This window comes from Pristis pectinata, chromosome 21, assembly GCF_009764475.1.
Source record: "Pristis pectinata isolate sPriPec2 chromosome 21, sPriPec2.1.pri, whole genome shotgun sequence".
Classification (NCBI taxonomy): Eukaryota; Metazoa; Chordata; class Chondrichthyes; order Rhinopristiformes; family Pristidae; genus Pristis; species Pristis pectinata.
Window position 1 is genome coordinate 10,115,534 of NC_067425.1, and position 21,342 is coordinate 10,136,875.

General features: G+C 39.1%; 1 protein-coding gene across 1 annotated transcript in view; it reads left to right on the plus strand.

The window, feature by feature from the left end:
• Positions 1-21,342, plus strand: part of LOC127581328 (lissencephaly-1 homolog) — an 82,051-nt gene that overhangs the window by 20,338 nt on the left and 40,371 nt on the right. Inside the window, exon 2 of the mRNA XM_052035635.1 lies at positions 3,174-3,403. Coding sequence (XP_051891595.1) covers positions 3,372-3,403 — 32 coding nt within the window. The 5' untranslated portion in view covers positions 3,174-3,371. The remainder of the gene's footprint in view (positions 1-3,173; positions 3,404-21,342) is intronic.

Below are 21,342 nucleotides of genomic sequence, written 5' to 3' on the forward strand. Positions count from 1 at the left end.
TTGCTCTTATACTCAGTGCCCTGACCAGTGAAGGCAAGTATGCCATATTTTACAATCTTATCTACTTGTGCTGCCACTTTTGGGAGCTATGGAATTGCACCCCAAGATCCCATTTAAGGCAGAGTTGAGGAACAATTTCTTTTGCGGATCTTAAACTTATGGAACTCTGTTCCTCAAAGGTTGCTGGCACCTGCCTTGAAATTTTTAAGACAGAGGTAAATAGATTCTTAATAAGCAAAAGGATTGAAAAGTTACTGGTGCTGGGCAGAAATATGGAGTTATGTTTACAATTAGATCAACCATAAGCTTACTGAATGGTAGGCTCAAGGGGCCTGTTCCTAACTGGAATTTTTTTTTCTAACCTTTTCATCTGGTATCAATGCAATGATCCAAGTTATTGTTTTAATTGTGCCATGATGATGTGCTACATTAGTACTCTAAGGATGAATGCAGATTGTTAAAGCAGTGTTTGGAGGGCAGTCATGGTAGTGTAGCGATTAGCATAACGCTATTACAGTGCCAGCAACCCGGGTTCAATTCTGGCCACTCTCTGTAAGGAATTTGTACGTTCTCCCTGTGTCTGCGTGGGTTTCCTCCAGGTGCTTCGGTTTCCTCCCACATTCAAAAGATGTACAGTTTAGGAAGTTGTGGGGATGCTGTGTTGGCACTGGAAGTGTGGTGACACTTGCAGACTGCCCCCAGAACACTTGAAGCAAAAGATGCATTTCACTGTGTTTTGATGTACTTGTGACTAATAAAGATATCTTATCTTAGGATTCTGTAAAACAGTGATGCACCTCAATTGGCTCTGTGCCCCATCCAGCCTGCCTGCAAGCAGCAGTGAGCCACTGCACTCAATTGCCTTACCCAAGCATACTTGCAAAAGTATTTCGGCACCTGAAGTTGCCTCCCTAGCTGTTGAGGCTCCATGGAGCACGAGTCCTTCCCCAAAATGCTTTGACAGCTGATTAAGCCGCGCCACCCTTTCCCTAAACCTCCCAACTGTAAAAAGATTGCAAATGTCTCTGGTGTTCATGAAGGTGGAAATATGTTCAAAAAGTATCAAATGGTGGGTTTTAAATTTTAAAGAATTGAATTGGTTTTATACAGTGGAAAAACTTACTTTTGCAAGCCATCCATACAGATCATTTCAAAACATCAGTACATTGAGGTAGTACAACTGAAAAGCAATAACAATACAGAATATAGTGTTACAGTTAGAGAATGTGCAGTGCAGGTAGACGATATGGTGTGAGGGCTATGATGAGGTAGATAGAGGTCAAGAGTTCATCTTTAACACACAAGGGGTCTGTTCAAGTGACTTATAACAGCAGGATAAAAGCTGTCCTGGAGCCTGGTGGTGTGTGTTTTCAAGCTTTTTTCCCTTTTGCTGGAAGGGGGAGAAGAGAGAATATCTGGAGTGAGAGGGGTCTTTGATTATGCTGGCTGCTTCACAATTAAGTGCAAGTTGTCAGAAACTTGCCTGACTCCCTCGGAATCATTCCTTTCCACTGAATGGAGTAGTTGAACCTATGGCAGGTTAGATCTGACACTGGTTCAGCTGGCAGATATCTCAGTGTAACTGCTGGAATACTTCAGGAACTTGGTGCTCTGCTGTTGGATTCTTTGAGGACTCCATGATGGAGGACAGCTGGAATGACAATGGTCATAACACCTTGGGAAGTTCGAGCCCCTTGTATTCCCAGGGTAGTCCTCAGAAGTGGTTGAATTGTTGATCTGGCTCTCCTGAAGGTCGTGGTCTGGTGTTGTGAACGTTTTGAAAATTTGTGTTGGTGTCTGCAGTGATGAATACCAGATTTTTCATGTAGCTGTTGCAGCTTCATTAAATATTTTTTAAGACTGTGCAGTTAATGTCCCCCCCCCCACACTTCATAATACTCAAACCTAATTAATAGTTAAAAGCTTGCTGAACACTTATAGTATCGAAATCATCCATTAGTCCAGTAGGCTCCATGTTATTTGTCTAATTTTCCGTGTAAATAAATCTTATTTTCCCTTTCTCACATGTTTATCGGTTTAGCCTGAAATGCAACCACATCACTTCCCTTAGCCATTCCATCTGATAGAATTCCACATTTTTACTACTCTTGATATAGAATTATTTATTGAACAATTAGTTTTATTCATAATTACTTTACATTTATGATTTCCTGGTGGTGTTCTGCTACATTCATTTCCATAGAAGCTTGCTCATTTCTGTCAGTGAATTATTAGATGTGTTATCACAGTATTCATGTAGGATTTAATGCAAGTCCTCTCACTGTCCTTGTTTTCAGGTATGCCAAATTGCCTTGCCTCATCTTCTGTCTTCTTTACCCCATCTGCAATAGATTTTTTTTAAAAATCTATTTTCTAATTTGGATATCACAGGATTTACTCTCATGGGTATGGGCACATGAGCATCTCTTCCAATCTGGATAGTCTCCTTGCCATTCTCACTCTTTTCATGTTAACCACTATTTTCTTGCTTTTTACTTTAACAAATCCTGAGAGAAATTCTTGGGTGATGTAAACATGGACCTAAACACTGGCATGTCTCCTCCAATTTTTTTTCAACCTCATCTCCAACTTTCATTTCTGGCTACACTTTTTACAACTCAGATGTGAAAATCAGCTGCCATATTGAGTTCCCCAATATTAAATTGAAATTAGATGATGTTTGGTAAGCTTCCTAAATATCAATTGAGGGGAAAAAAGTGTGGTAAAGGACAAACCTTGCACTAAAAAGTGCCATGTGTTTTAACTGATTAAAACCACATTAATTATTTTTGGATGTTTATAATGCTTTTGCAGTTTCTTTAGACTGATTATGTACTCAGCAATTGTTTCGAAGATGTCAATATATAGGAGTGTGAAGATCTATATCTCAACTAGTATGATTGGTTTCCACAGCTAACTGAAACTCTACCATTCAGCCTGCCTCTCAAAAAAAATATTTGGAGCACATTAACATGTACAATTGTTTCTACATTCAAAATAATTACAGCATTAGGGTGGTGGAGTTCTAAAAATTATCCAAGCTTACAATGGCTAATAAAAAGTCATCCTCAATTTGAAAACTTATTTTCTGTGTTAATACAATTTGGCAGGTAAGCGTTTTGATAATTGTGATGTGTTGTCTATATCCTGACTCTTTCTAATTTAATTTACAGGTGAAATGAATATTGGTTGTTGAATGTCACCAAGCCTCTCTTTGATTCTTGGATTTGGCTACTGCAAAGGTGTTTTGGATTGGCGTAGGGCCACTGTGTGGCAGTACTCAACAAATTAGGAGTTTGCAAGGAATTTGGATCTCCTGTGGAGGAGGCAGCAGCTGCTGTACAAATCAGACTTGATTTCACACAATCAAAATGGTGTTGTCACAGAGACAAAGAGATGAACTGTAAGTACTCCAGGAAGAGAACCTTTGCATTATAGTATGAAATTGAACTTGTGCCTTCTAGTCTGCCACCTATTGATGTATGTTTAGTTTTAAAATTGAAATTGCAATTTTCAGTCTCTCTTGTCAGTTATCTTAATTCTAAAAGACATGAGCATGATCAGTGAATTCTAAAATGTGGGTCTTTGCTCCTTATCTGTACGTTGATGAGGCAATTAAAATTGAAGCCTAAAATGTACGAGTTTATCTGCAGTAAAACTGCTGCTTTTCAAATATGAAACAATTTAATGCCACTGCAGTCAATGTAAGTTTGAGGTTTAATTTGAAATTTATTTATAAATCCGATTGTTTTAATTTTGCTTAATTTGAATTTGATACATAATCAATGTAATAGATTATGTATCTCCTTGGCACTGCATTGAGGAGAGTTGCAAGTCATTCTGCAGAAAGTTGAAGGGTTTCGACAGTTTGAAGCAAAAATGAAGTCATAATCTGTGTGACTAAATATTTATATTATCCAGAGTATGTAGAATATTCACATTTTTAGGCCTGTTGATTCCACAATTGGAAAAAGACAATGTGATCATCAGTTTGTATGGGCCTATTTAATTTTTTAAACTTGTAACTCTTTTAAAGGATACATGTTGCTATTTTAAGCTAGGTTTTTGTTGGATCACTGAAATAGACCAGTTGTATAATTTTGTCTTTTGTTTGGTAATGCTGAAGGATGTGAGGTGGCACTGCAGCTTTGCAGAGTACACTTGGATTGCAGCAATGCAGAGATGTGGTTAATACTTTACTCCTTAAACTTCATTGCACTGTAGTTTGCATTCATCTATTTATTTTGGTGCCGACTAGAATGTGCAGTTTGTATTAGTTTGTTACATATCTTCAGTTTCTCTGTAAAAATGACCTGTGTTATGAAATAAGTTTGTAGATATTTGAACAGTAATCACCTTGATATTAGTATGTTGAGAAGCTACTTTCATATACATCTGCATACTGTTTGCTGTTAGATTAAATTCATCTACAAGCAGGCAACCCTGGTTTAATGGTGCCACCTGAGCAGCCCTGAGAATTTCTTCACCACATTGACTGCAGAGATTTACAAAGGTGGCTCACTAGTATTTTCTCAGGCATTAAATGCCCATCTTCGCAATGTTGACGTTCTCTGGATGAATAGAAAATGTCTGGGACTTCTTGAGAGCAAATCATCTTCCTTTGTGGAAGATTGGTCTCTTTGGTCAGAGAGAATCTAGCAAAGAAATCATGTCCTATATAATTGCCCTTCAAACAAAACTTCAATTCACGATATGGAGATCAAAATAACAATAGGAGTGCTGTTGTTTGTTTCAAATTAATGATTCTGTTTAACAAACATTTACAAACTGTTTTAGAATTAATGGGTTTTTAAGTTGGCATTAGAATCTAAACTACGATAAGGTACTAATATGAAGTATTTACCTAAATCTTTATTGTGCTGAATTTGCTGAATACAATTACTGGAATTTAATTTAAAAGATTATACTGGTAATACCTAGCAAGTCAGGCAGCACCTGTAGAGAGAAAACAGGGTTAATGTTGCAAATTGTGGACTGTTCATTGTAATTTGGAAACTAGAAAGCCCAGAAACCACAACGATGGTTGCCTGAAATTGTTGAATTCAGTGTTGTGTTCTGAGAGCAGTAACATGTCCATTGGGAAGATGAGATGACGACAGAAGTAGGAATGATCACTGATTCAGTACCAGTTGTGACTCTTCAGATAATAATCCAGTCCACATCCAAATGCCACAAGACCTGGCAGGCAATGATGATATCCACCAAGAGAAAATCCATTTATCATCCCCCTGACATTCAATGGCATTGCCATCACTGGGGGTTACCATTGACCATAAAGTGAATTGGAGTAGCCATGTACACAGTTCATTTACAAGAACCAGGTCTGAGGTTAGGAATTCTGCAGCAAGTAACCCGCCTCCTAACTCCCCAAAGCGTGTCCACCATCTACAAGGCTCAAGTCAGGAGTGTGATGGAATACGAATAACTTGCCTGGATGAGTGCAGCTTGAACAACACTCAAGAAGTACAAAACAGCCCATTTGGTAGGCACCCTATCCACGATCGTTCACTCACTCCAGCACTGATGCATATTAGCTGTAGTTTGTGCAGTTTACGGGATGCACTGTAGCAACTCTCCAAGACTTTCAAACAGCAGCTTTCCAACCCACAACCTTTACCAGCTAGAAGGACAAGGGCAGTAAAAGCATGGGAATATTACCACTTAGAACTTGCCCTCCAAGCCACCCGTTATCCTGACGTGGAAATATGTTGCTGTTCTTTCACCAGCAATGAGTCAAAATCCTGAAACTCCCTCCTTAATTGCATTGTGGGTATACCCACCCAACAAGTATACCCACTGAAGAAGGCAGCTCACCACCATCTTCTCGAGGGCAATTACAAATGGACAATTAAATGCTGGCTCAGCCTGTGAAGCCCACATCCCTTGAATGAATAATTTTTTTAAATTCTTCAAATTTGCATTGAGCGTCATTGGAAAAATTTAAGAGTCCAAAGATAGAGGTCAGAGGGGGATGAAGAATTAAAGGAGCAGGGAACTGGAGGACTTGTGGACTGATTGGAGATGTTTTGCAAATAGATTACCTAATCTGCATTTGGTTTCTCTGATGTAAAGACAAAGTTGTAAGTATCAAATGCAGTATACTAAATCGGACAAACAAAAAATAAGTGAATTGCTGGTTCACCTGGGAAGAATAGTGGGAAGGGAAGAGGTAAAAGAGCAATTGTTTTAAATATTTTATTAAGCTATTTTGGCAAATTTGGTGAATATTGTGGTATCAGAAGCATAAGCTTGAGGTATTAGCAAAAATGAGCTTGATGAGTGAGTGAATAACATTGACGCAAATTACAGTAACTGTTCCTGCCACTATTAGAGATCCTTATGCAAGAAGTTCAGAAACTATCGTTCTCAAGATCCATAATTGGTTCAGCTACCTTCTGCCTCCTATTACAGCTCCAGCTATTTACTCATTCCATTTACCTTGTACCTCACTTATGGTACTAGCTTCCATGAGATTTCCACCTACTCCCTTTTCTGGTCTCAGTTCGTCTCAATGTTATCTCTACACAGAATATGTTGACCTTTCTTAAAAACTGTTGTCTCTACCTTTCATTTCTTGCCTTTTATTTACTATTCTCTCTTTAATTTTCCCACAACTGACTCCAAGTCTGAATAACTAAAATGTCAAAGCCTATTAGCTTTGTTTAATAGAGAAGATTTGATCTTGGACCTTTCCTCCCAGCTTCAAGATGTAGGAGCTTTCAGGTGCAGATATAATCAGGGTTGGTTTTAAAGTTCAAAAAATAGCAAAAGTGAGTTGCAAATTGGCTGTCATTAAATTTGAGTTCCTGAGCACCAGAATGAAGAAATTTTAGAACCAGAGAACTGTACAGCACAATACAGGCCCTTCGGCCCACCATGTTGTGCCGACCTTCAAACCACACCTGAGACTATCTAACCCCTTCCTCTCACATATCCCTCTATTTTAAATTCCTCCATGTGCTTATCTAACAATCTCTTGAACTTGACCAACGTATCAGCCTCCAGCACCACCCCAGGCAGCGCACTCCATGCACCAACCACTCTCTGGGTGAAAAACCTCCCTCTGACATCTCCCTTGAACTTCCCACCCATTACCTTAAAGCCATGCCCTCTTGTATTAAGCATTGGTGCCCTGGGAAAGAAGTGCTGGCTGTCCACTCTATCTATTCCTCTTAATATTTTGTATACATCTATCATGTCTCCCCTCATCCTCCTCCTCTCCAATGAGTAAAGTCCTAGCTCCTTTAGTCTCTCCTCATGATCCATACTTTCTAATCCAGGCAGCATCCTGGTAAATCTCCTCTGCACCCCCTCCAATGCCTCCACATCCTTCCTATAATGAGGCGCCCAGAACTGGACACAGTACTCTGTGTGGTCTGACCAGAGTTTTGTAAAGCTGCAACATTACTTCGCAGCTCTTAAACTCGATCCCACGACTTATGAAAGCTAACATCCCATAAGCTTTCTTAACTACCCTACCCACCTGTGAAGCAACTTTCAGTGATCTGTGGATATGAACCCCCAGATCCCTCTGCTCTACATTGCCCAGAATCCTGCCATTTAACTTGTACTCCGCCTTGGAGTTTGTCCTTCCAAAGTGTACCACCTCACACTTCTCAGGATTGAACTCCACCTGCCACTTGTCAGCCCAGCTCTGCATCCTATTAATATCCCTCTGTAAGCTTCGACAGCCCTCCACACTATCCACAACACTACCGATCTTTGTGTCATCTGCAAACTTGCTAACCCCATCACAATTCTAAATCAGAAATGTATTAATCCGCCAAGTGAAAATCCTGAACCTTCCTATTTAGAAGCAGTGCTTCAAAAGTACTATTGCCCTTCATCACCTATTGAACACTAAACTGGACCTTGAATCCGGCCTTTGGCAGCAGCACCCACATCCTGAATTTAAAAACTCTCCCACCCCTCACAGACTAGTGTCAAAGTTCAGACAGGTTGAGCAGAGTTTAGCTAGAAACTTGATTAAAAATTGAACCAGGACTACACGCCTTAGCAGCCCATTTTAAATAAGTTCTTCGTGCAAACTCAAGTTGGAAGTGGGCTGGGTAGTGGCTTAAACCTGCACTGGGGCCGTGGTCTAAGCAGCAGACATGCAAAACCGTAAGGATACTTGTGTTCAATAATTTTAATCAGCTTTGTAACTTGCTATTTGTGGCCTCGTGATTTAAACTTGTATTTTACTCACTGACCGTTTTATGACAACCGTCTGATGGATTTAGTTATCACAAGGTCACCTGAAACCTCAGCTCGAGTTCAGGCCGGCTGCAATTCCCTAAAACTCTGCGGACTTCCTAAAACTAAGCAACCCGACCGAAGGCATCGTAAGGGGAAATCGTGGCCTTTCAGCAGGGTCCAGCCCCTCTCAGCCAGGCCCGAGCCTCCAGACTCACCGTTGAGGCCAGCGGTGGCGGCGGCACCACTCCGGGGCGCCTGCCCCACCATCGACTACCTGCACAGGAACAGCTGCTTCAGGTCCAGCAACACTGCGTCGGCCTTGGCAACCAGGCTGGGTACCAGGGGCTTGAGCTGCGACGCTACTGTGTAAGAGGTGGTGGACGGATAGGGGGCAAAAGCCCCGGAGCGAAGGGTGAGTGACAGCATTGGGAGTGAGCCGGCCGCCAGCACTCGGATAGGCCTCAGCAATGACCTCACTCAGCCAAAAGGACGAGTTTGTAAAAAGAATATAGGTAGTTATTAGCATTGCGTATCTCATGATGTGAAAAATAGCCAGTTGAAGGCCTTGTGATCAACTTTTCCCAAAATCTGGTACTTTGCTAATTTCTCAATGTACCAAGTTGTGCTTACATCTTCACAACTAACAGCATTGAGGAAATGCAGCAATAAAAACTTGTTTATAATGAGATACCCATTTAACTTAAAACAGTATTTGAAGTTTTAATGTAATATGATTAACCTTTTGGTTGATATATTGTTGTGCTTGGTTATTGGGAATTATCGTGTTCACTTGCCTTGCTTTTTATCCTGGCCCAGCTTTCTGAAATATTCGTCACATTTGTATTATCTTGCTTAGCATTTTAAGCTAAAGTTGGTTTTTAAAAAAGTCAATCAGTAAGTTAAAATCTTCACTCAGATGCATTGCATCTGTGTAGTTTATTGAATGCATTAGCCTGTAATTCAGTGTGAAAGTTTTCTGTTTTGTATGCAAGGGAATGGTTTAATTGCAACATGAGCATATTTTAAAATAAACTACTTTAACTGCTCTCATAAATTGAGAATAAAGATAAGGAGACATTGATTCTTCTGTTAGAATTTGTATTTCACCTGATAAAATTAAGACATTTTCTCTTGATAATCATTTTCCCTCTAAACATTGATATTCAGGGTCGAGTTTCCAGTATCTAGAAACCCTGCTTAAAAGCCATTATTTTTATCTGAATCCACCTTTGTCAAGAATTTTCAACTGAGGAGCCATCACAGCACAATACACTACTTGCCTTATTGATTTTCATAAATGTAGTTCTAAGGTTTAAGTGGATGGGGTGTTGATTGATGGTTAATAGACAGGAGTGGTCACGATGAAAAACAAGAGCAGGGAGCCCTTTTCATTTCCCATCCAAAGAGAGGAAGGGGCTGCCAATTGTAGTCACCAGGCATGATTTAGTTTGCTATATTTATTCCATGATTCACCAATTTCAGTTGGCATCAGGCATAAGTCTAAATAACTGTTGCCAATAATTAATTTTGTGTTGATTTGTTTAAGAATTTAAAGCATCTTTTAAAAAAAAGACTTGTACGTTAACAAGCAGCAATCATCCTGCATTGTTGAGCTCTGCTTTTCTTAGCAGTTCTGATCTGATCCACCGACTTTATGCCTTGAGTCTCAGTCCCATGCATATGCAGCCAAGTGAGAAACATTTAAGTCTTGCTGATTGTGCTGGTGCATTTGTGACAATAATCTGTTGCTGAACTCCACTGTTGGTACTATCTTGCTGAGATTCCTTGGCATTATGCTGGGAGCACCCTTTCATTTGTATCAGGATTCCTGCCTGGAGATTAGAGGGAAAGGTGTGTTTTTTTGATTTTTCATTTTAATCTTTTTCAAATATTTCCTGATGTTTTACTGAGTTTTTTTAACATCCATTACAGTATAATAGTTTTTGAATGTCTTTGAAAATTGTTGCCCTGGTCCTCAGCATTGGGTGTCATGGGTTTGGGAGGTACTGTCACAATAATCTGGATGAGTAATATTGTAAGTGGTATACGTTGCAACGTTTTGTGTTCCTATGGTGATGGGAATGAATATTCCGGGTGGTGGATGTGATACCAGTTAAGCAGGCTGCTGTGTGTTGTCTTGGATGTTGTGGAGCTTTTTGAGGCGTGTTGGGATTGTACTTGTCCAAGCAAGTAGAAAGTATAAGAAGAAAATGGAAGCAGGTGTAGGCCACCCAGCCCTCAAGCCTAGCCTGCCATTCAACATAATCATGGCTGATCTTCCCCAGACCACCTCAGTGCTGGATCCCCATGCCCACAATCCCCAAGTCTTTCAAGAATTTATCTACCTCCACTTTAAATGAGTTTTCCTCCACAACCCTTTGGACGGAGAATTAGAGATTCACTGAGTGAAGAAACTGCGTACCTTACTGTTAATTGACTGGCCTCTAATCTTTTAACCATGTCCTCTCATTTGAGATTCTACCACTAGTGAAAATATCTCAGCATCTTCCCTGTCATGTCCCCTTAGGATCTTGTATGTTTCAATAAGATCACATACTTCTAAACTCCAAAAAATACAGCTCCAATTAGTTTAGCCTCTCTTGATGGGACAGTCCTCCCATCCCAGGAATTAGTCTGATGAATCTCTTTTGGACTGCCTCCAATGCTGCTATATCCTCTTTCAGGTAAGGGGGCCAAAACTGCCTAGTATTCCAAGTGTGTCCTCACCCTGTGCCATTTTAACAAAACTTACCTATTTCCAAGCTCCAACCCCTTTGCAATGAAGGTTCATATGCCATTGCCCTTTTAACTACTTGCTGTCCCTTCCTGTTAACCTTTTTGATTCATGCACAAACTCCTAGATCCCTCTGTACATCACTCATTTTCAGTTTTTCTATTTAAATATTAATCTGCTTATTTATTCCTCTCACCAAAGTGCATAGCTCATACTTACTGTCGAGGATGCTCCAGCCTCAGCTTTTAGCATTCATGTTGGGCCATACCTGTGTTGAGGATCCAAATGTTCTTGGAATCACATTTTCTTGTTAACTGCTTAATTGTCTTCAACTATTTACAACAAGATGTTACAGGACTGGAGCTTTCACCTGATCTGTTGGTTTTGTATGCCTGTCTATTGTATGTTTTCAAGTTTAACATGCATGTAATCCTGTGTAGCTCTGCCAAGTTGGCAACTTTTAGGCATTCTTTGTGCATTTCTCATCAAACAGGATTTATTCCCTGGTGTGATGGTAATAATAAAGATGCCAAGCCACACGATTAGATTGTGATAGTGAACATTTCTGCTGCTGCTTTGGGTCAGTGTTGCCATTTGGATGGCTTGTTTTGAAGTCCACTACCCAGAACATATCCTGCCCCCTTGGTAGTTTTGGTGATTCTTCCAATTTTTTGTTCAGCATGGATAAGCACCGATGCATTTGCTAAGGGAGGATGGTAGTTAATGATCAGAGGTTTCCTTGCTCGTGCTTGATGATATCATGAAGCCTCATGAGGTCCAGAATTGATATTGAGTGGTGTCAGAGCTTCTCCCTCTCACCCTATACCATTTGTGCAGCCATCTCTGGTGGGTTTGTCTTGATGGTGGGACAGGACGTACAGAGGGTTTGTGATGGAGTCTTGTAAAGTATGATTTTTGAGTCTGACCATGTCAGGTTGTTTCTTAACTTGTCTGTAGGACAGCATTCCTAATTTAGACAGAGTTCACCAAATATTTGTATAGGATTTTGCAAAGTCCTCTTTGCAAGCATCTATAACTATAATTAGAGCAAAAAAGTGTCTTGCAGTTACTGCTCACAATAAGTCCCTTCTACACCCAAAAAAAACAAATGCACATTGGATAATTACAGATTGCCTGTCATGTCAATTCTCCCTTCCACCCCCAATTTGACCTCTGTCTTTGACCTCCTACGTTACTACATTGATGCCTGCCTTAAGTTCGAGGAACAGTACTTCATCTTCAGTCTTGGTGTAATGCACTCCTTGGACCTAATAATGAATTTAACAGTTTCAATAACCACATTTTTTTAAAATTTCCACATGCTTGGCTGTATCTTTCTCATTTTCAATTTGTTTCTTTTTCTCTTCTGTCGCTGACAGCTTGTTTTTAAAATAACTGTTACCTTGACAGCTTTGATCTTTCCCCCATCACTGACACTCCCTCTGTTCCCTCCACACATCCGCAATATAAAAGGCACTTGTTTTCTCACTTTTCCATTTCTGCTGAAGGGTCTTTGCAAAATGTTGACTGTTTCTCTCCCTAATGATGCTGCTTGACCTGCTGAGTGCTTCCAGCATCTTCTGTTTTTGTTCTGTAGCTATAATCATTGGATTTGTAAATGTCATTTGTTCATAATGAAATTAATCCAAAGATGTACAATTCAATTCTGATGGATGACTTAAAGCCTTTAAAGGAGAATGGTTTTGCCAATGTCAAGGCTGCTGGCAGGTGGGAAGAATAAGGGATGTATAACTTTTCTCATATTTATGTAAGATGTTGTAAATTACTTTGATCAGCCATTCTGATACTGCTTAAGGGAGCTTTTAGGTGATTGACAGCTTTATCAAAGAGAAGAGTTTTGGAGGAGACAGAAGTGGTGAGCCAGTGTTCAGGAACTGTGGTTTGCTACTGCTGGAGTAAAAGGAGAATTTCACAAGTGATTTTTGCAGCTCAAGTTCTGCCTGCTTGGAGGATGTGATTGCATAATTTCTAGTTACTTCAGGAAAACCTTTGTCTTGAACAAAATGCTAATTCCAGCAGACAGGTTAATAGCAACAGAGGAAGTAAATCATAAATAGAAGCAGTAATAGTTGTTTAGTCCCTTGTGCTTGCACTGCCATTCAATGGCTAATCTTTTATCTTCATAGTCACTTTCCTGCACTAAGCCAATATACCTTGATTTCTTTGATATCTAGAAGTCTATCGGTCTGTCACATATGTGCTTAGTGACTAAGCCTTCACAGCATTTTTGAGTTCCAAAATTCCAAAGATTATGTTGAATATTATGTTTTTTGTAACTTTGGGTGGTATTGATTTCAAACTACCTCTGAATCCATGTAATTGTGTCCAGCTGATTAAAAGGTTGTAAAGAATGGAAAGAAATAGGCAATATTCTATCACTACACTTTTTTTTAAACGAGAAATGGTGACAAATTATTCTAGTACATGCCTGTCCTCACCAGTTCTCCACTGGAAAAAAACATCTCATTTAATAAGTTGAGTAGACTGCTAAGTACAGGATTTAGTAATTTAATTTTCAAATCTGCTTTAAGTAATTATATATATCAAGTTTCGTGCTATTGAAGTGGTAGGGAAACATGGGAAACAGTTGTGTGTTCTGGGTGCAAACAAGGAAATCAGAAGGTTGTATATCTAGCCTTTTTAAGTGGATCCAGAATGGAAATGTGAAATTGTATCTGCTTTGAAATGTTCAAAAGCTAATTAATCTCAATCAAAATATTGTTCATTTATAAAGTCAAGTATCCCCCTGCTGAAATAAAATAATGGATGCAGTTTTATAGTCGTTATATGGTAGCTATTGTTTATGGTTCTGTGACATTGCAACTAACCACTGTTTATTAAACTTGTCTCACTCCTGGCTGTACATCACTCCAACGTTATCCATAATCCAGTTTGGACATAATTTGAGCAAATTTCTATGTAAATTTTTAATGTTGTGCAGCCGTTTAACCTGTTAACATTTCTGTATATAATATCCTATGAAATAATTTGTAGAAATGCATTCCCTTTTTGAAATTTTGGGATATTTTTAAGTAGTAAAAACATGTCACGCTAAAAGAGCTTGCAGGAATCTAAAAGATGGCACAGGGCCTAGTGAGTGGGAGGGGGATAGAGTTGATGGCAGGGAAATGGAATTTGTAGCGAGAATCAAAGACGGTGGCTTTCATCTTCTGAATTTAATTGGGGGAATTTTTGCCAATGAAGTGGCGCTGTTGTTAGCAATTCTCTGGCTATAAGCTAGGGCTATTTTGCATTCCTTGATCTTTGGACATGATCTCTCTTTACAAAGAACAGGACCTCTTATTGCTTAATATTGGTTTAGCCAGATGTGCTGATGGATGGTTCAAGAAGTTCAACGCCAAAGATATTCAAACGTGATTCTAGCACATATGGGAGCAAGTTGAAAGGTACAGGATGGGTGATTGCTTGTGCATAGAAGGGCAATATCTTTAATGGGGACAAGGGTGTTAAAGGTATTGCAGAGAGTTTAATTTGGCAGAGGGGTATCTATGGAAATGTTGTGATGAATAATAGGCCAGACGCAAGGTAGTTAGGAATTTGAAAGTAACAACAATGAATAAAATAGTTTAAAGAAAAGTGGTGCGCATGTTAGACAAATACTTCTTCCTGTGTTATAAATACTTAAGTAGAGAATAGTATGCAGAATATCCCAAAGGAATTAATGTAATACAGAAACAGAAAATATTGGAGATACTCAGTATCTGTTGAAAGAGGAACAGTTACTGTTTAAGAACTAATGAAGGGGCTTTGGCCTGAAAAACAAACTTATTCTCTTTCTGCAGATGCTGCCTGACATGCAAAGTGTTTCTTACACTTTATTTCAGATTTCCAACTGAAATTTGCAATTTTTTGATTTTCTGGAGCTAATTTATTGGGGGAGGGCTGCTTAGCAACATTAATATAAGCAAATTAATAATGAAGCCAATGATGCACTAGTGACAAATTTTCAGGATCAGATGCTTTTCATGTCTGTGTTTTGAAGGATTAGTTGAGAACTTTGATGCCCTGTGATCTTCTAAAGTTCTTCCAATTTGTTCATTTATGTAATATGGCAGGAATTGACATTTATTGCCTATCCCTGATTGTCTTTATGAAGATTATGTTGGGTACGATAAACGTTGTAGTCTGTCTTGTAAAAGTACTCTGGTGTTGGTAATTAGTTCCTGGATTTTGAACCTGTAATGAACTTGTAATTTGGTGGGGGAGAAAGCAAAATAGCCCTTAAAGCCAGAGAATTGTGGTCAGTGGTTTCTCCAATAATCAAAGTTCCTTCCAACTAAATATTGGGATGTTCATTCTCATTTCATTTGGAAATTATACATGCCTCTCCAGAAATTTTAGTAAATTGAGAGAAGGAAGTTAGAGAAAGCAAAACAATTAGCTGCATGTCAGTTGTCAGAGAATTACCAGTCTGTAATTAAAATGGAGTGACTGAATACCATGAAAATCTTAAGCTAATCATAAGTGAGTTGACATTGATTTGCAATGGGTAGGATTGCCTGGAGGCTTCAAATCTTTATTTTAAACAAAAGACCAAATGAGTGAACAAGAGGATGTTTGTAGATGTTGGGGCAAATTTTGCTGACGGGAATCAGCTGTTCCAATTGGACCTATCAAATTTCAGCCATGTAAATCTTAGTAAGTCTCAGAGCCTTGTACTTGTGTGGCCAAATGCAGAACTTGTGAGACTTGCATAGTAACAGATGGTGGGGCATCTGTCACTGCGCTGTCTCTGGAATCTTCCTCTCCAGTCCTATGCCAGATCAGACCTGGAGTAAGATCGGAGTCCCATTCATCTGAATGAGGATTCTTGTCCTGCATGTTAAGAAAAGTAAAGAGATTATATTTTGTTGATGTATTTGAACATCTTTAGTGTTTTAATGTTTTGTTTTACTTAATTTGCTTTTTTTTAAATCAATTGCAACCATTGTAATAGTTATTCAGTGTCTGAATATCAGTCATAAATTATTCCACTGCAGCTTGGCCTTCTGCCAAAGGGTCTTTGCTGCTGAGGTTTCACTACCGGCCTCTGAGAGTGGAGGATCAGTGTGATCAGCTCTTTGAATCCACACGGACTTCCACTAGGATCTTCTGGGCAACAGACGGGGTCCAGCTATAGCTAGTCTACCATTTCTAGAAAGTAATTGATATCCCCAAAAAAGAGACCATTAGCCAAAGTTAAAGCTTGTAGAATACTGAAACCATACCTGGAATACTTTGACAGCTCTGAGCACCACATGTTAGGAATGATATGTTGGCACCAGAATAATACCTAGACTCTGAGAATTAAATTATAAAAAACAATTACGTAAACTAGGATTTCATTCTCTGTAATTTAGAAGGATATGGAGTGATTTAGTCAAAACTTTGAAGATGTATAGAAAATGAGAGAGTGAAAAACAGTTTTGACTTCTTGGGGATTGTTGGGCTAAAGGGCGTAATAAAGTTAGAGCAGGTTTTTGAGGAGTGAAGCTGGGAAACACAACGCCCAAAAGGTTTGTATAAGTTTGGAACTCTTGTGCAAACAATGCTTAATTTTGGGCTGATTGTTAATTTAAAATCTGAAATTTAAATCTCAGATTTATAGCAAAGGTGCTATAAATCAAATGGGGGTGGGAGGTGGAGGGAAGGCAGATTTATGAAGTTGAGATGTAGATCAGCCATGATATTACTGAAGGGTGGAACAAGCTTCATACCAAATTTACTTCACAGTAGCAAACCATTGGCCCATGTCTTTGCTGACCAAGAATGAGTCAGCTTTCAACACAAGGACTGTAGCCTTAGGTCCATAGTTCTTGTACTTTTCAAATGTGATTAGGGATTCTGCCTCTATCACCCTTTCATGTGATAAGTTCCAGATCTCTTTCATATTCAGGGTAAAGAAAAGTTTTGTTCATCTCCTCTCAGCTTGATGGGTGAAATGGCTCTTCCTGATCCACTATTGTGGTATGAGCTGTATCTTTCTGGTCAAACTACCCACCTGCTTGCTCTTTCAGGCACCTCCTGCCCCATCTGTGCAAGAGACTATGATTCCTACATTGGCCTCATCAGTCACCTAAGAAGCCACAAAACTGAAGTAAAAGAGTCATCCTTAATCCTGAGGAAGAATTTTGGTTTGGCTCCACCAGAAAAAGGAATATAGATGGAAACACGACACTGCAGATGCTGGAGTCCAGACCAACAAACAAGATGCCAGAAGAACTCAGTGGGTCAGCCAGCATCTGTGGAGGGAAATGGACAGTTGATATTTGGAGTTGAGACCCTTCAATCTGGATTGGAAGATAGAGGGGACATAGCCGGTCTAAAGTGGTGAGAGGAAAGGGTGGTGGAGCAAGAGCTGGTAAGCGATAAGTGGATCCAGGTGAGGGGTGATGAGCAGGTGGAGAAGCGAAGAGTGGAAATAGCGACAAAGGCCGGGAGGTGATAGGTGGAGGCAACAATGATCAGGTGGTGGATTCTGATCAGAGAAGAAGGTGGAGCATGGAACCAACTATGGGAGGTGAGGTGAGCAGATGGGTTTGAACAGAAACAGCACAGATTTATTAACGGTAAATTGTGTTTGTCTAATATACTGAGTTTTTTTGAGGATGTAACTAGTAGAAAAGAGGGAACTGGTGGATATGATATATTTGGGTTTCTGGAAAGCTTTTGATAAAGTCACATGAGGTTGGTCAACAAGATAAGAGCATGTGGAGTTGGGGGTAATATACTGACATGGATTACAAATTGGTTATCAGACTGAAAGGACAGCAGGAATAAACAGATAATTTTCAGATTGACAGGCTGTAGCTAGTAGCATATCACACTTAGTGCTTGGATCCCAGCTATTCACAATCTGCATCACTGTTTTGGCTGAGGAGATCAAACATTTTTTTCCTCAAGTTCGTTGATGATAATAAACTAGGTAGTATTGTGAGTATGGAGTAGGATGGGGTGAGAACATGGCAGATAGAACATAAAGTGGAAAAATGTGAGGTCATCCACCATAGTGAACATAATAGAATAGCAATGTATTTGTGAAATGGTGAAAGATTGTGGAGTTTTAATGTTCAAAAGGACATAGGTGTGTTTGTATGCCAGTCACTGAAGGCCTATATGCTGATATAGCAAGCAATTAGAAGGGCAAATGATATGTTAGGTTTTGTAACAAGTGGGTTTAATTTTAAAAGTAAGGAAATCGTATTGCAATTGTGTGAAATCTTGGTGATAATGGCACCTGCATTATTGTGTACAATTTTAGCCTCCTTGCCTAAGAAAGAATGCACCAGTCATAAGGGTGCACTGATAGTTAAGTAGACTAATTCCAGGGATAATGGATTGAGTAGAGTAGACTGGGACTGTATTCTCGAGTTCAGAAAAAGAGAGGCGATCTCTTTGAAACTTATAAAATTGTTAAGGGGATTGACAGGTTAGATACAGGGAGGATGCTTCTCCTGACTGAGGAAACTAGAACAAAAGGGCACAATTTGAGAATAAGGGCTAGGATCATGAACCTTTGGAATCTTCTACCGTGGAGAGCTAAGAAGGCTCAATTATTGAGTTTAGTAGATAAGTAGATTTCTGGATATTGAGGAAATGAATGGATATGATGAGAGTATTGGAAAATGGCACTGAGGATTAGATCGCCCATGATTTTGATGAATAGTGGAGAAGGCTTGAAGGGCCAGATGGTCTACTATTACTTATGTTCTAAGTTGCTAATTTTCTGTGTTAATTGCCATAATTTAAATTATGGGGTTATTCAGTTTTTGTTGGAGAATTTGCATTGAATTTTCATTTAAAAGCTATACATCCATTTTGAACCAGAGGACGCATATTCTCCAGCAAACACTCAAATATTTACGGGGCGAGGCCAACAATTATCTTGTTGTCATGAACTATATGATTAAATTCCCTGAACAGCAGTGGTTGTAACTGATGGTATGCTAAACAGTAAGCAGGAAAAATTACTCCAAAGTAGGCAAAAGAATCTGTAAAATGCTTTGATTTGACTATTATCTGACATGTTCACTATATAATTAGTTTGTTTTTAAATGAAATACAGAACTGGCATTGAATATCTTGCACTCAGTGTTGCAGTTTCAGCAAAGTTGGTGAACAAGTTTTCCAGCTCGATGAAATGCACTGCTATTAATCAGTTGTAAAAGTTCTGGAATATTGTTCTGAGTAAAGAAATTGCATACTTTCATTCTATTGTTCATTGAAGTACTAAAAAAGACAGCTCTTTATTTCAAACTTGCCTTCTCTTTCATTGCTGAAGAAAGTAAAGTTGTTACACTTAATCTCATAGTCACAGTGGGAGTTTGGTTACGCGCCATCCAGTAACGGTTGCTGAAAGACTGCTTGTGAATGTAAAAATGCAGTAATTATAAAACACTTAATGACGTTGCTGTGTTTTTGATGACAGTTGAAGGGCAGATCATGTTAGCAACGAGGATTTGGACTTCTGCTGTTTTGAAGGTGATGTAATGCCACAAGGAGCAATATACTTCATCTTAGTCATGCTGTATGATGACAATAGAATCTCTTGTTTTATAGTTTTGTAACAGTCTGTCTGTTGGCTGCTGTTTTTTCAGTGATTGTAGACTTATTCTAGCATACTAATGACTCAAAACAAGGGAATGTATGTGCTTGTATTTAAGCAATGACCTGAGCTCAAAATTATAATTCCAATTCATCATGATACTTCAAGTTTCTTTGAACATTCCAATAAAAAAACACTATTATTGTTCCTTACTTTATAAAATTAATTACTCTGCAGATGTTCATAAATGCTATAGTTTTACATTTTTGTAATATCTCCAATTGGGTATTTACATATGCAAATGCAGTAAACTTCATCTGGTGGAATGACAGTTACTTGTGAGAAAGAATGAGAGGAAGAAAGGTCAGGACAGAAGGTTTATCTTCTAGTGAGGGGAAGTAAATTTTTACTCAAATTATGCAGTATTTACCAGTCAAGCCCTGGGAGTGAAGGATCATGGATGGGGAAAGGAATAAAAAGAATTGCAGAGAAATATACTTAAACTAGAAATTAGAACAAAATACTTCACTAGTTCATAAAAATTAAGATGTCTAATATATTGATTAATATATCAGGCTGAGAATTGGAATTGTGTAAAATGCTACTTCGTTAAAGACTTGCCTGAATTTTCTGCAACAAAAAAGCTGCTGGAGGAACTTGGCAGGTTAAACAGCATCTGTGAAGGCAAAGGGATAGTTGATGTTTCGGGTTGTTACCCTGCATCAGGACTGAGAACATGGAGGGAAGCGATTCCTGCCTGGTGCAGCTTAATGACTGAGGGTGGCGTGACTTTGATTCTGGAGTGGGAGTAGTGTAGGTTCAACTGTTTCTCCTTTCTTCTGCAGATTAGGTACATTCCAGCAGGAAAAGTATAAGAGATGTCCAGTACTGCAGAAAGAAAAATCCAAAGTATTGGGATAAGGCAACCCTGCTTGACACCAATCTGTATGGAGATTGGGTTTGTTACAAACCTGTTGGTTAAGGCCATGGCTTGCATACTGCCACCATGCAAAGGTAGGATAGAAAGAAATTTGAGGCAGCCACTGTTGAGAAGAATGTTCGACAGTCCCCCTCTTCGAAGGAGTCAAAGGGTTTTGCAGGATCAAAACAGGTTGTGTATAATAGTTGGTGCTCTTCAGTATCTCTTGAATTTATCAGACAGTGAAGATTACTGGACTAGTAATGCAGAAATCTGAAATAACAGAAACCCCAAGTTCAAATCTCATCCAGGCAGCTGAATATAAATTGAGTCAATCAAATATAATTTTTATACTGGGAAAGAAAGGTGGTAATGACAATAAAACTAACGGTTTGTTGGTTAAAAGAAAACCCCATCTGGTTCATTAATATCCTTCAGGAGAAGGTGTCTGCTATCCTTGCCTGGTCTGTTCTAATTGATATTCCAGAATCCACAACAAAGTCATTCACTCTAAAATAGTTTAGCAAGCCACTATTTGGGAATGGGTGACAATTGCTTGCCTTGCCAATGATCCCATATCTTGATAATTGAATAGATAAATAGAAGTACCTTTTAAACATACAAAATTCTGAGAAGTTTAATTGGATTTCCCCTAGCTGAGGAGTCCAGAACTAGGAATCACAATCTCAAATAAGAGGTAGGCCCTTAAGGATGGAAGTAAATTCTGAGGTGAATTTTTGGAATTCTCTGTTCCAGAGAGTTGTGGAGACTCTGCCATTGATTTGGTTTAAAACTCGGATTGATAGAGTCATGGATACGGGATAAGGCTGAAACATGATGTTGAGTAGAAAATCAGCCATGATCTTTGTTGAAAGGTGCAGCAGGCTTGAGGGGCTAAATGTT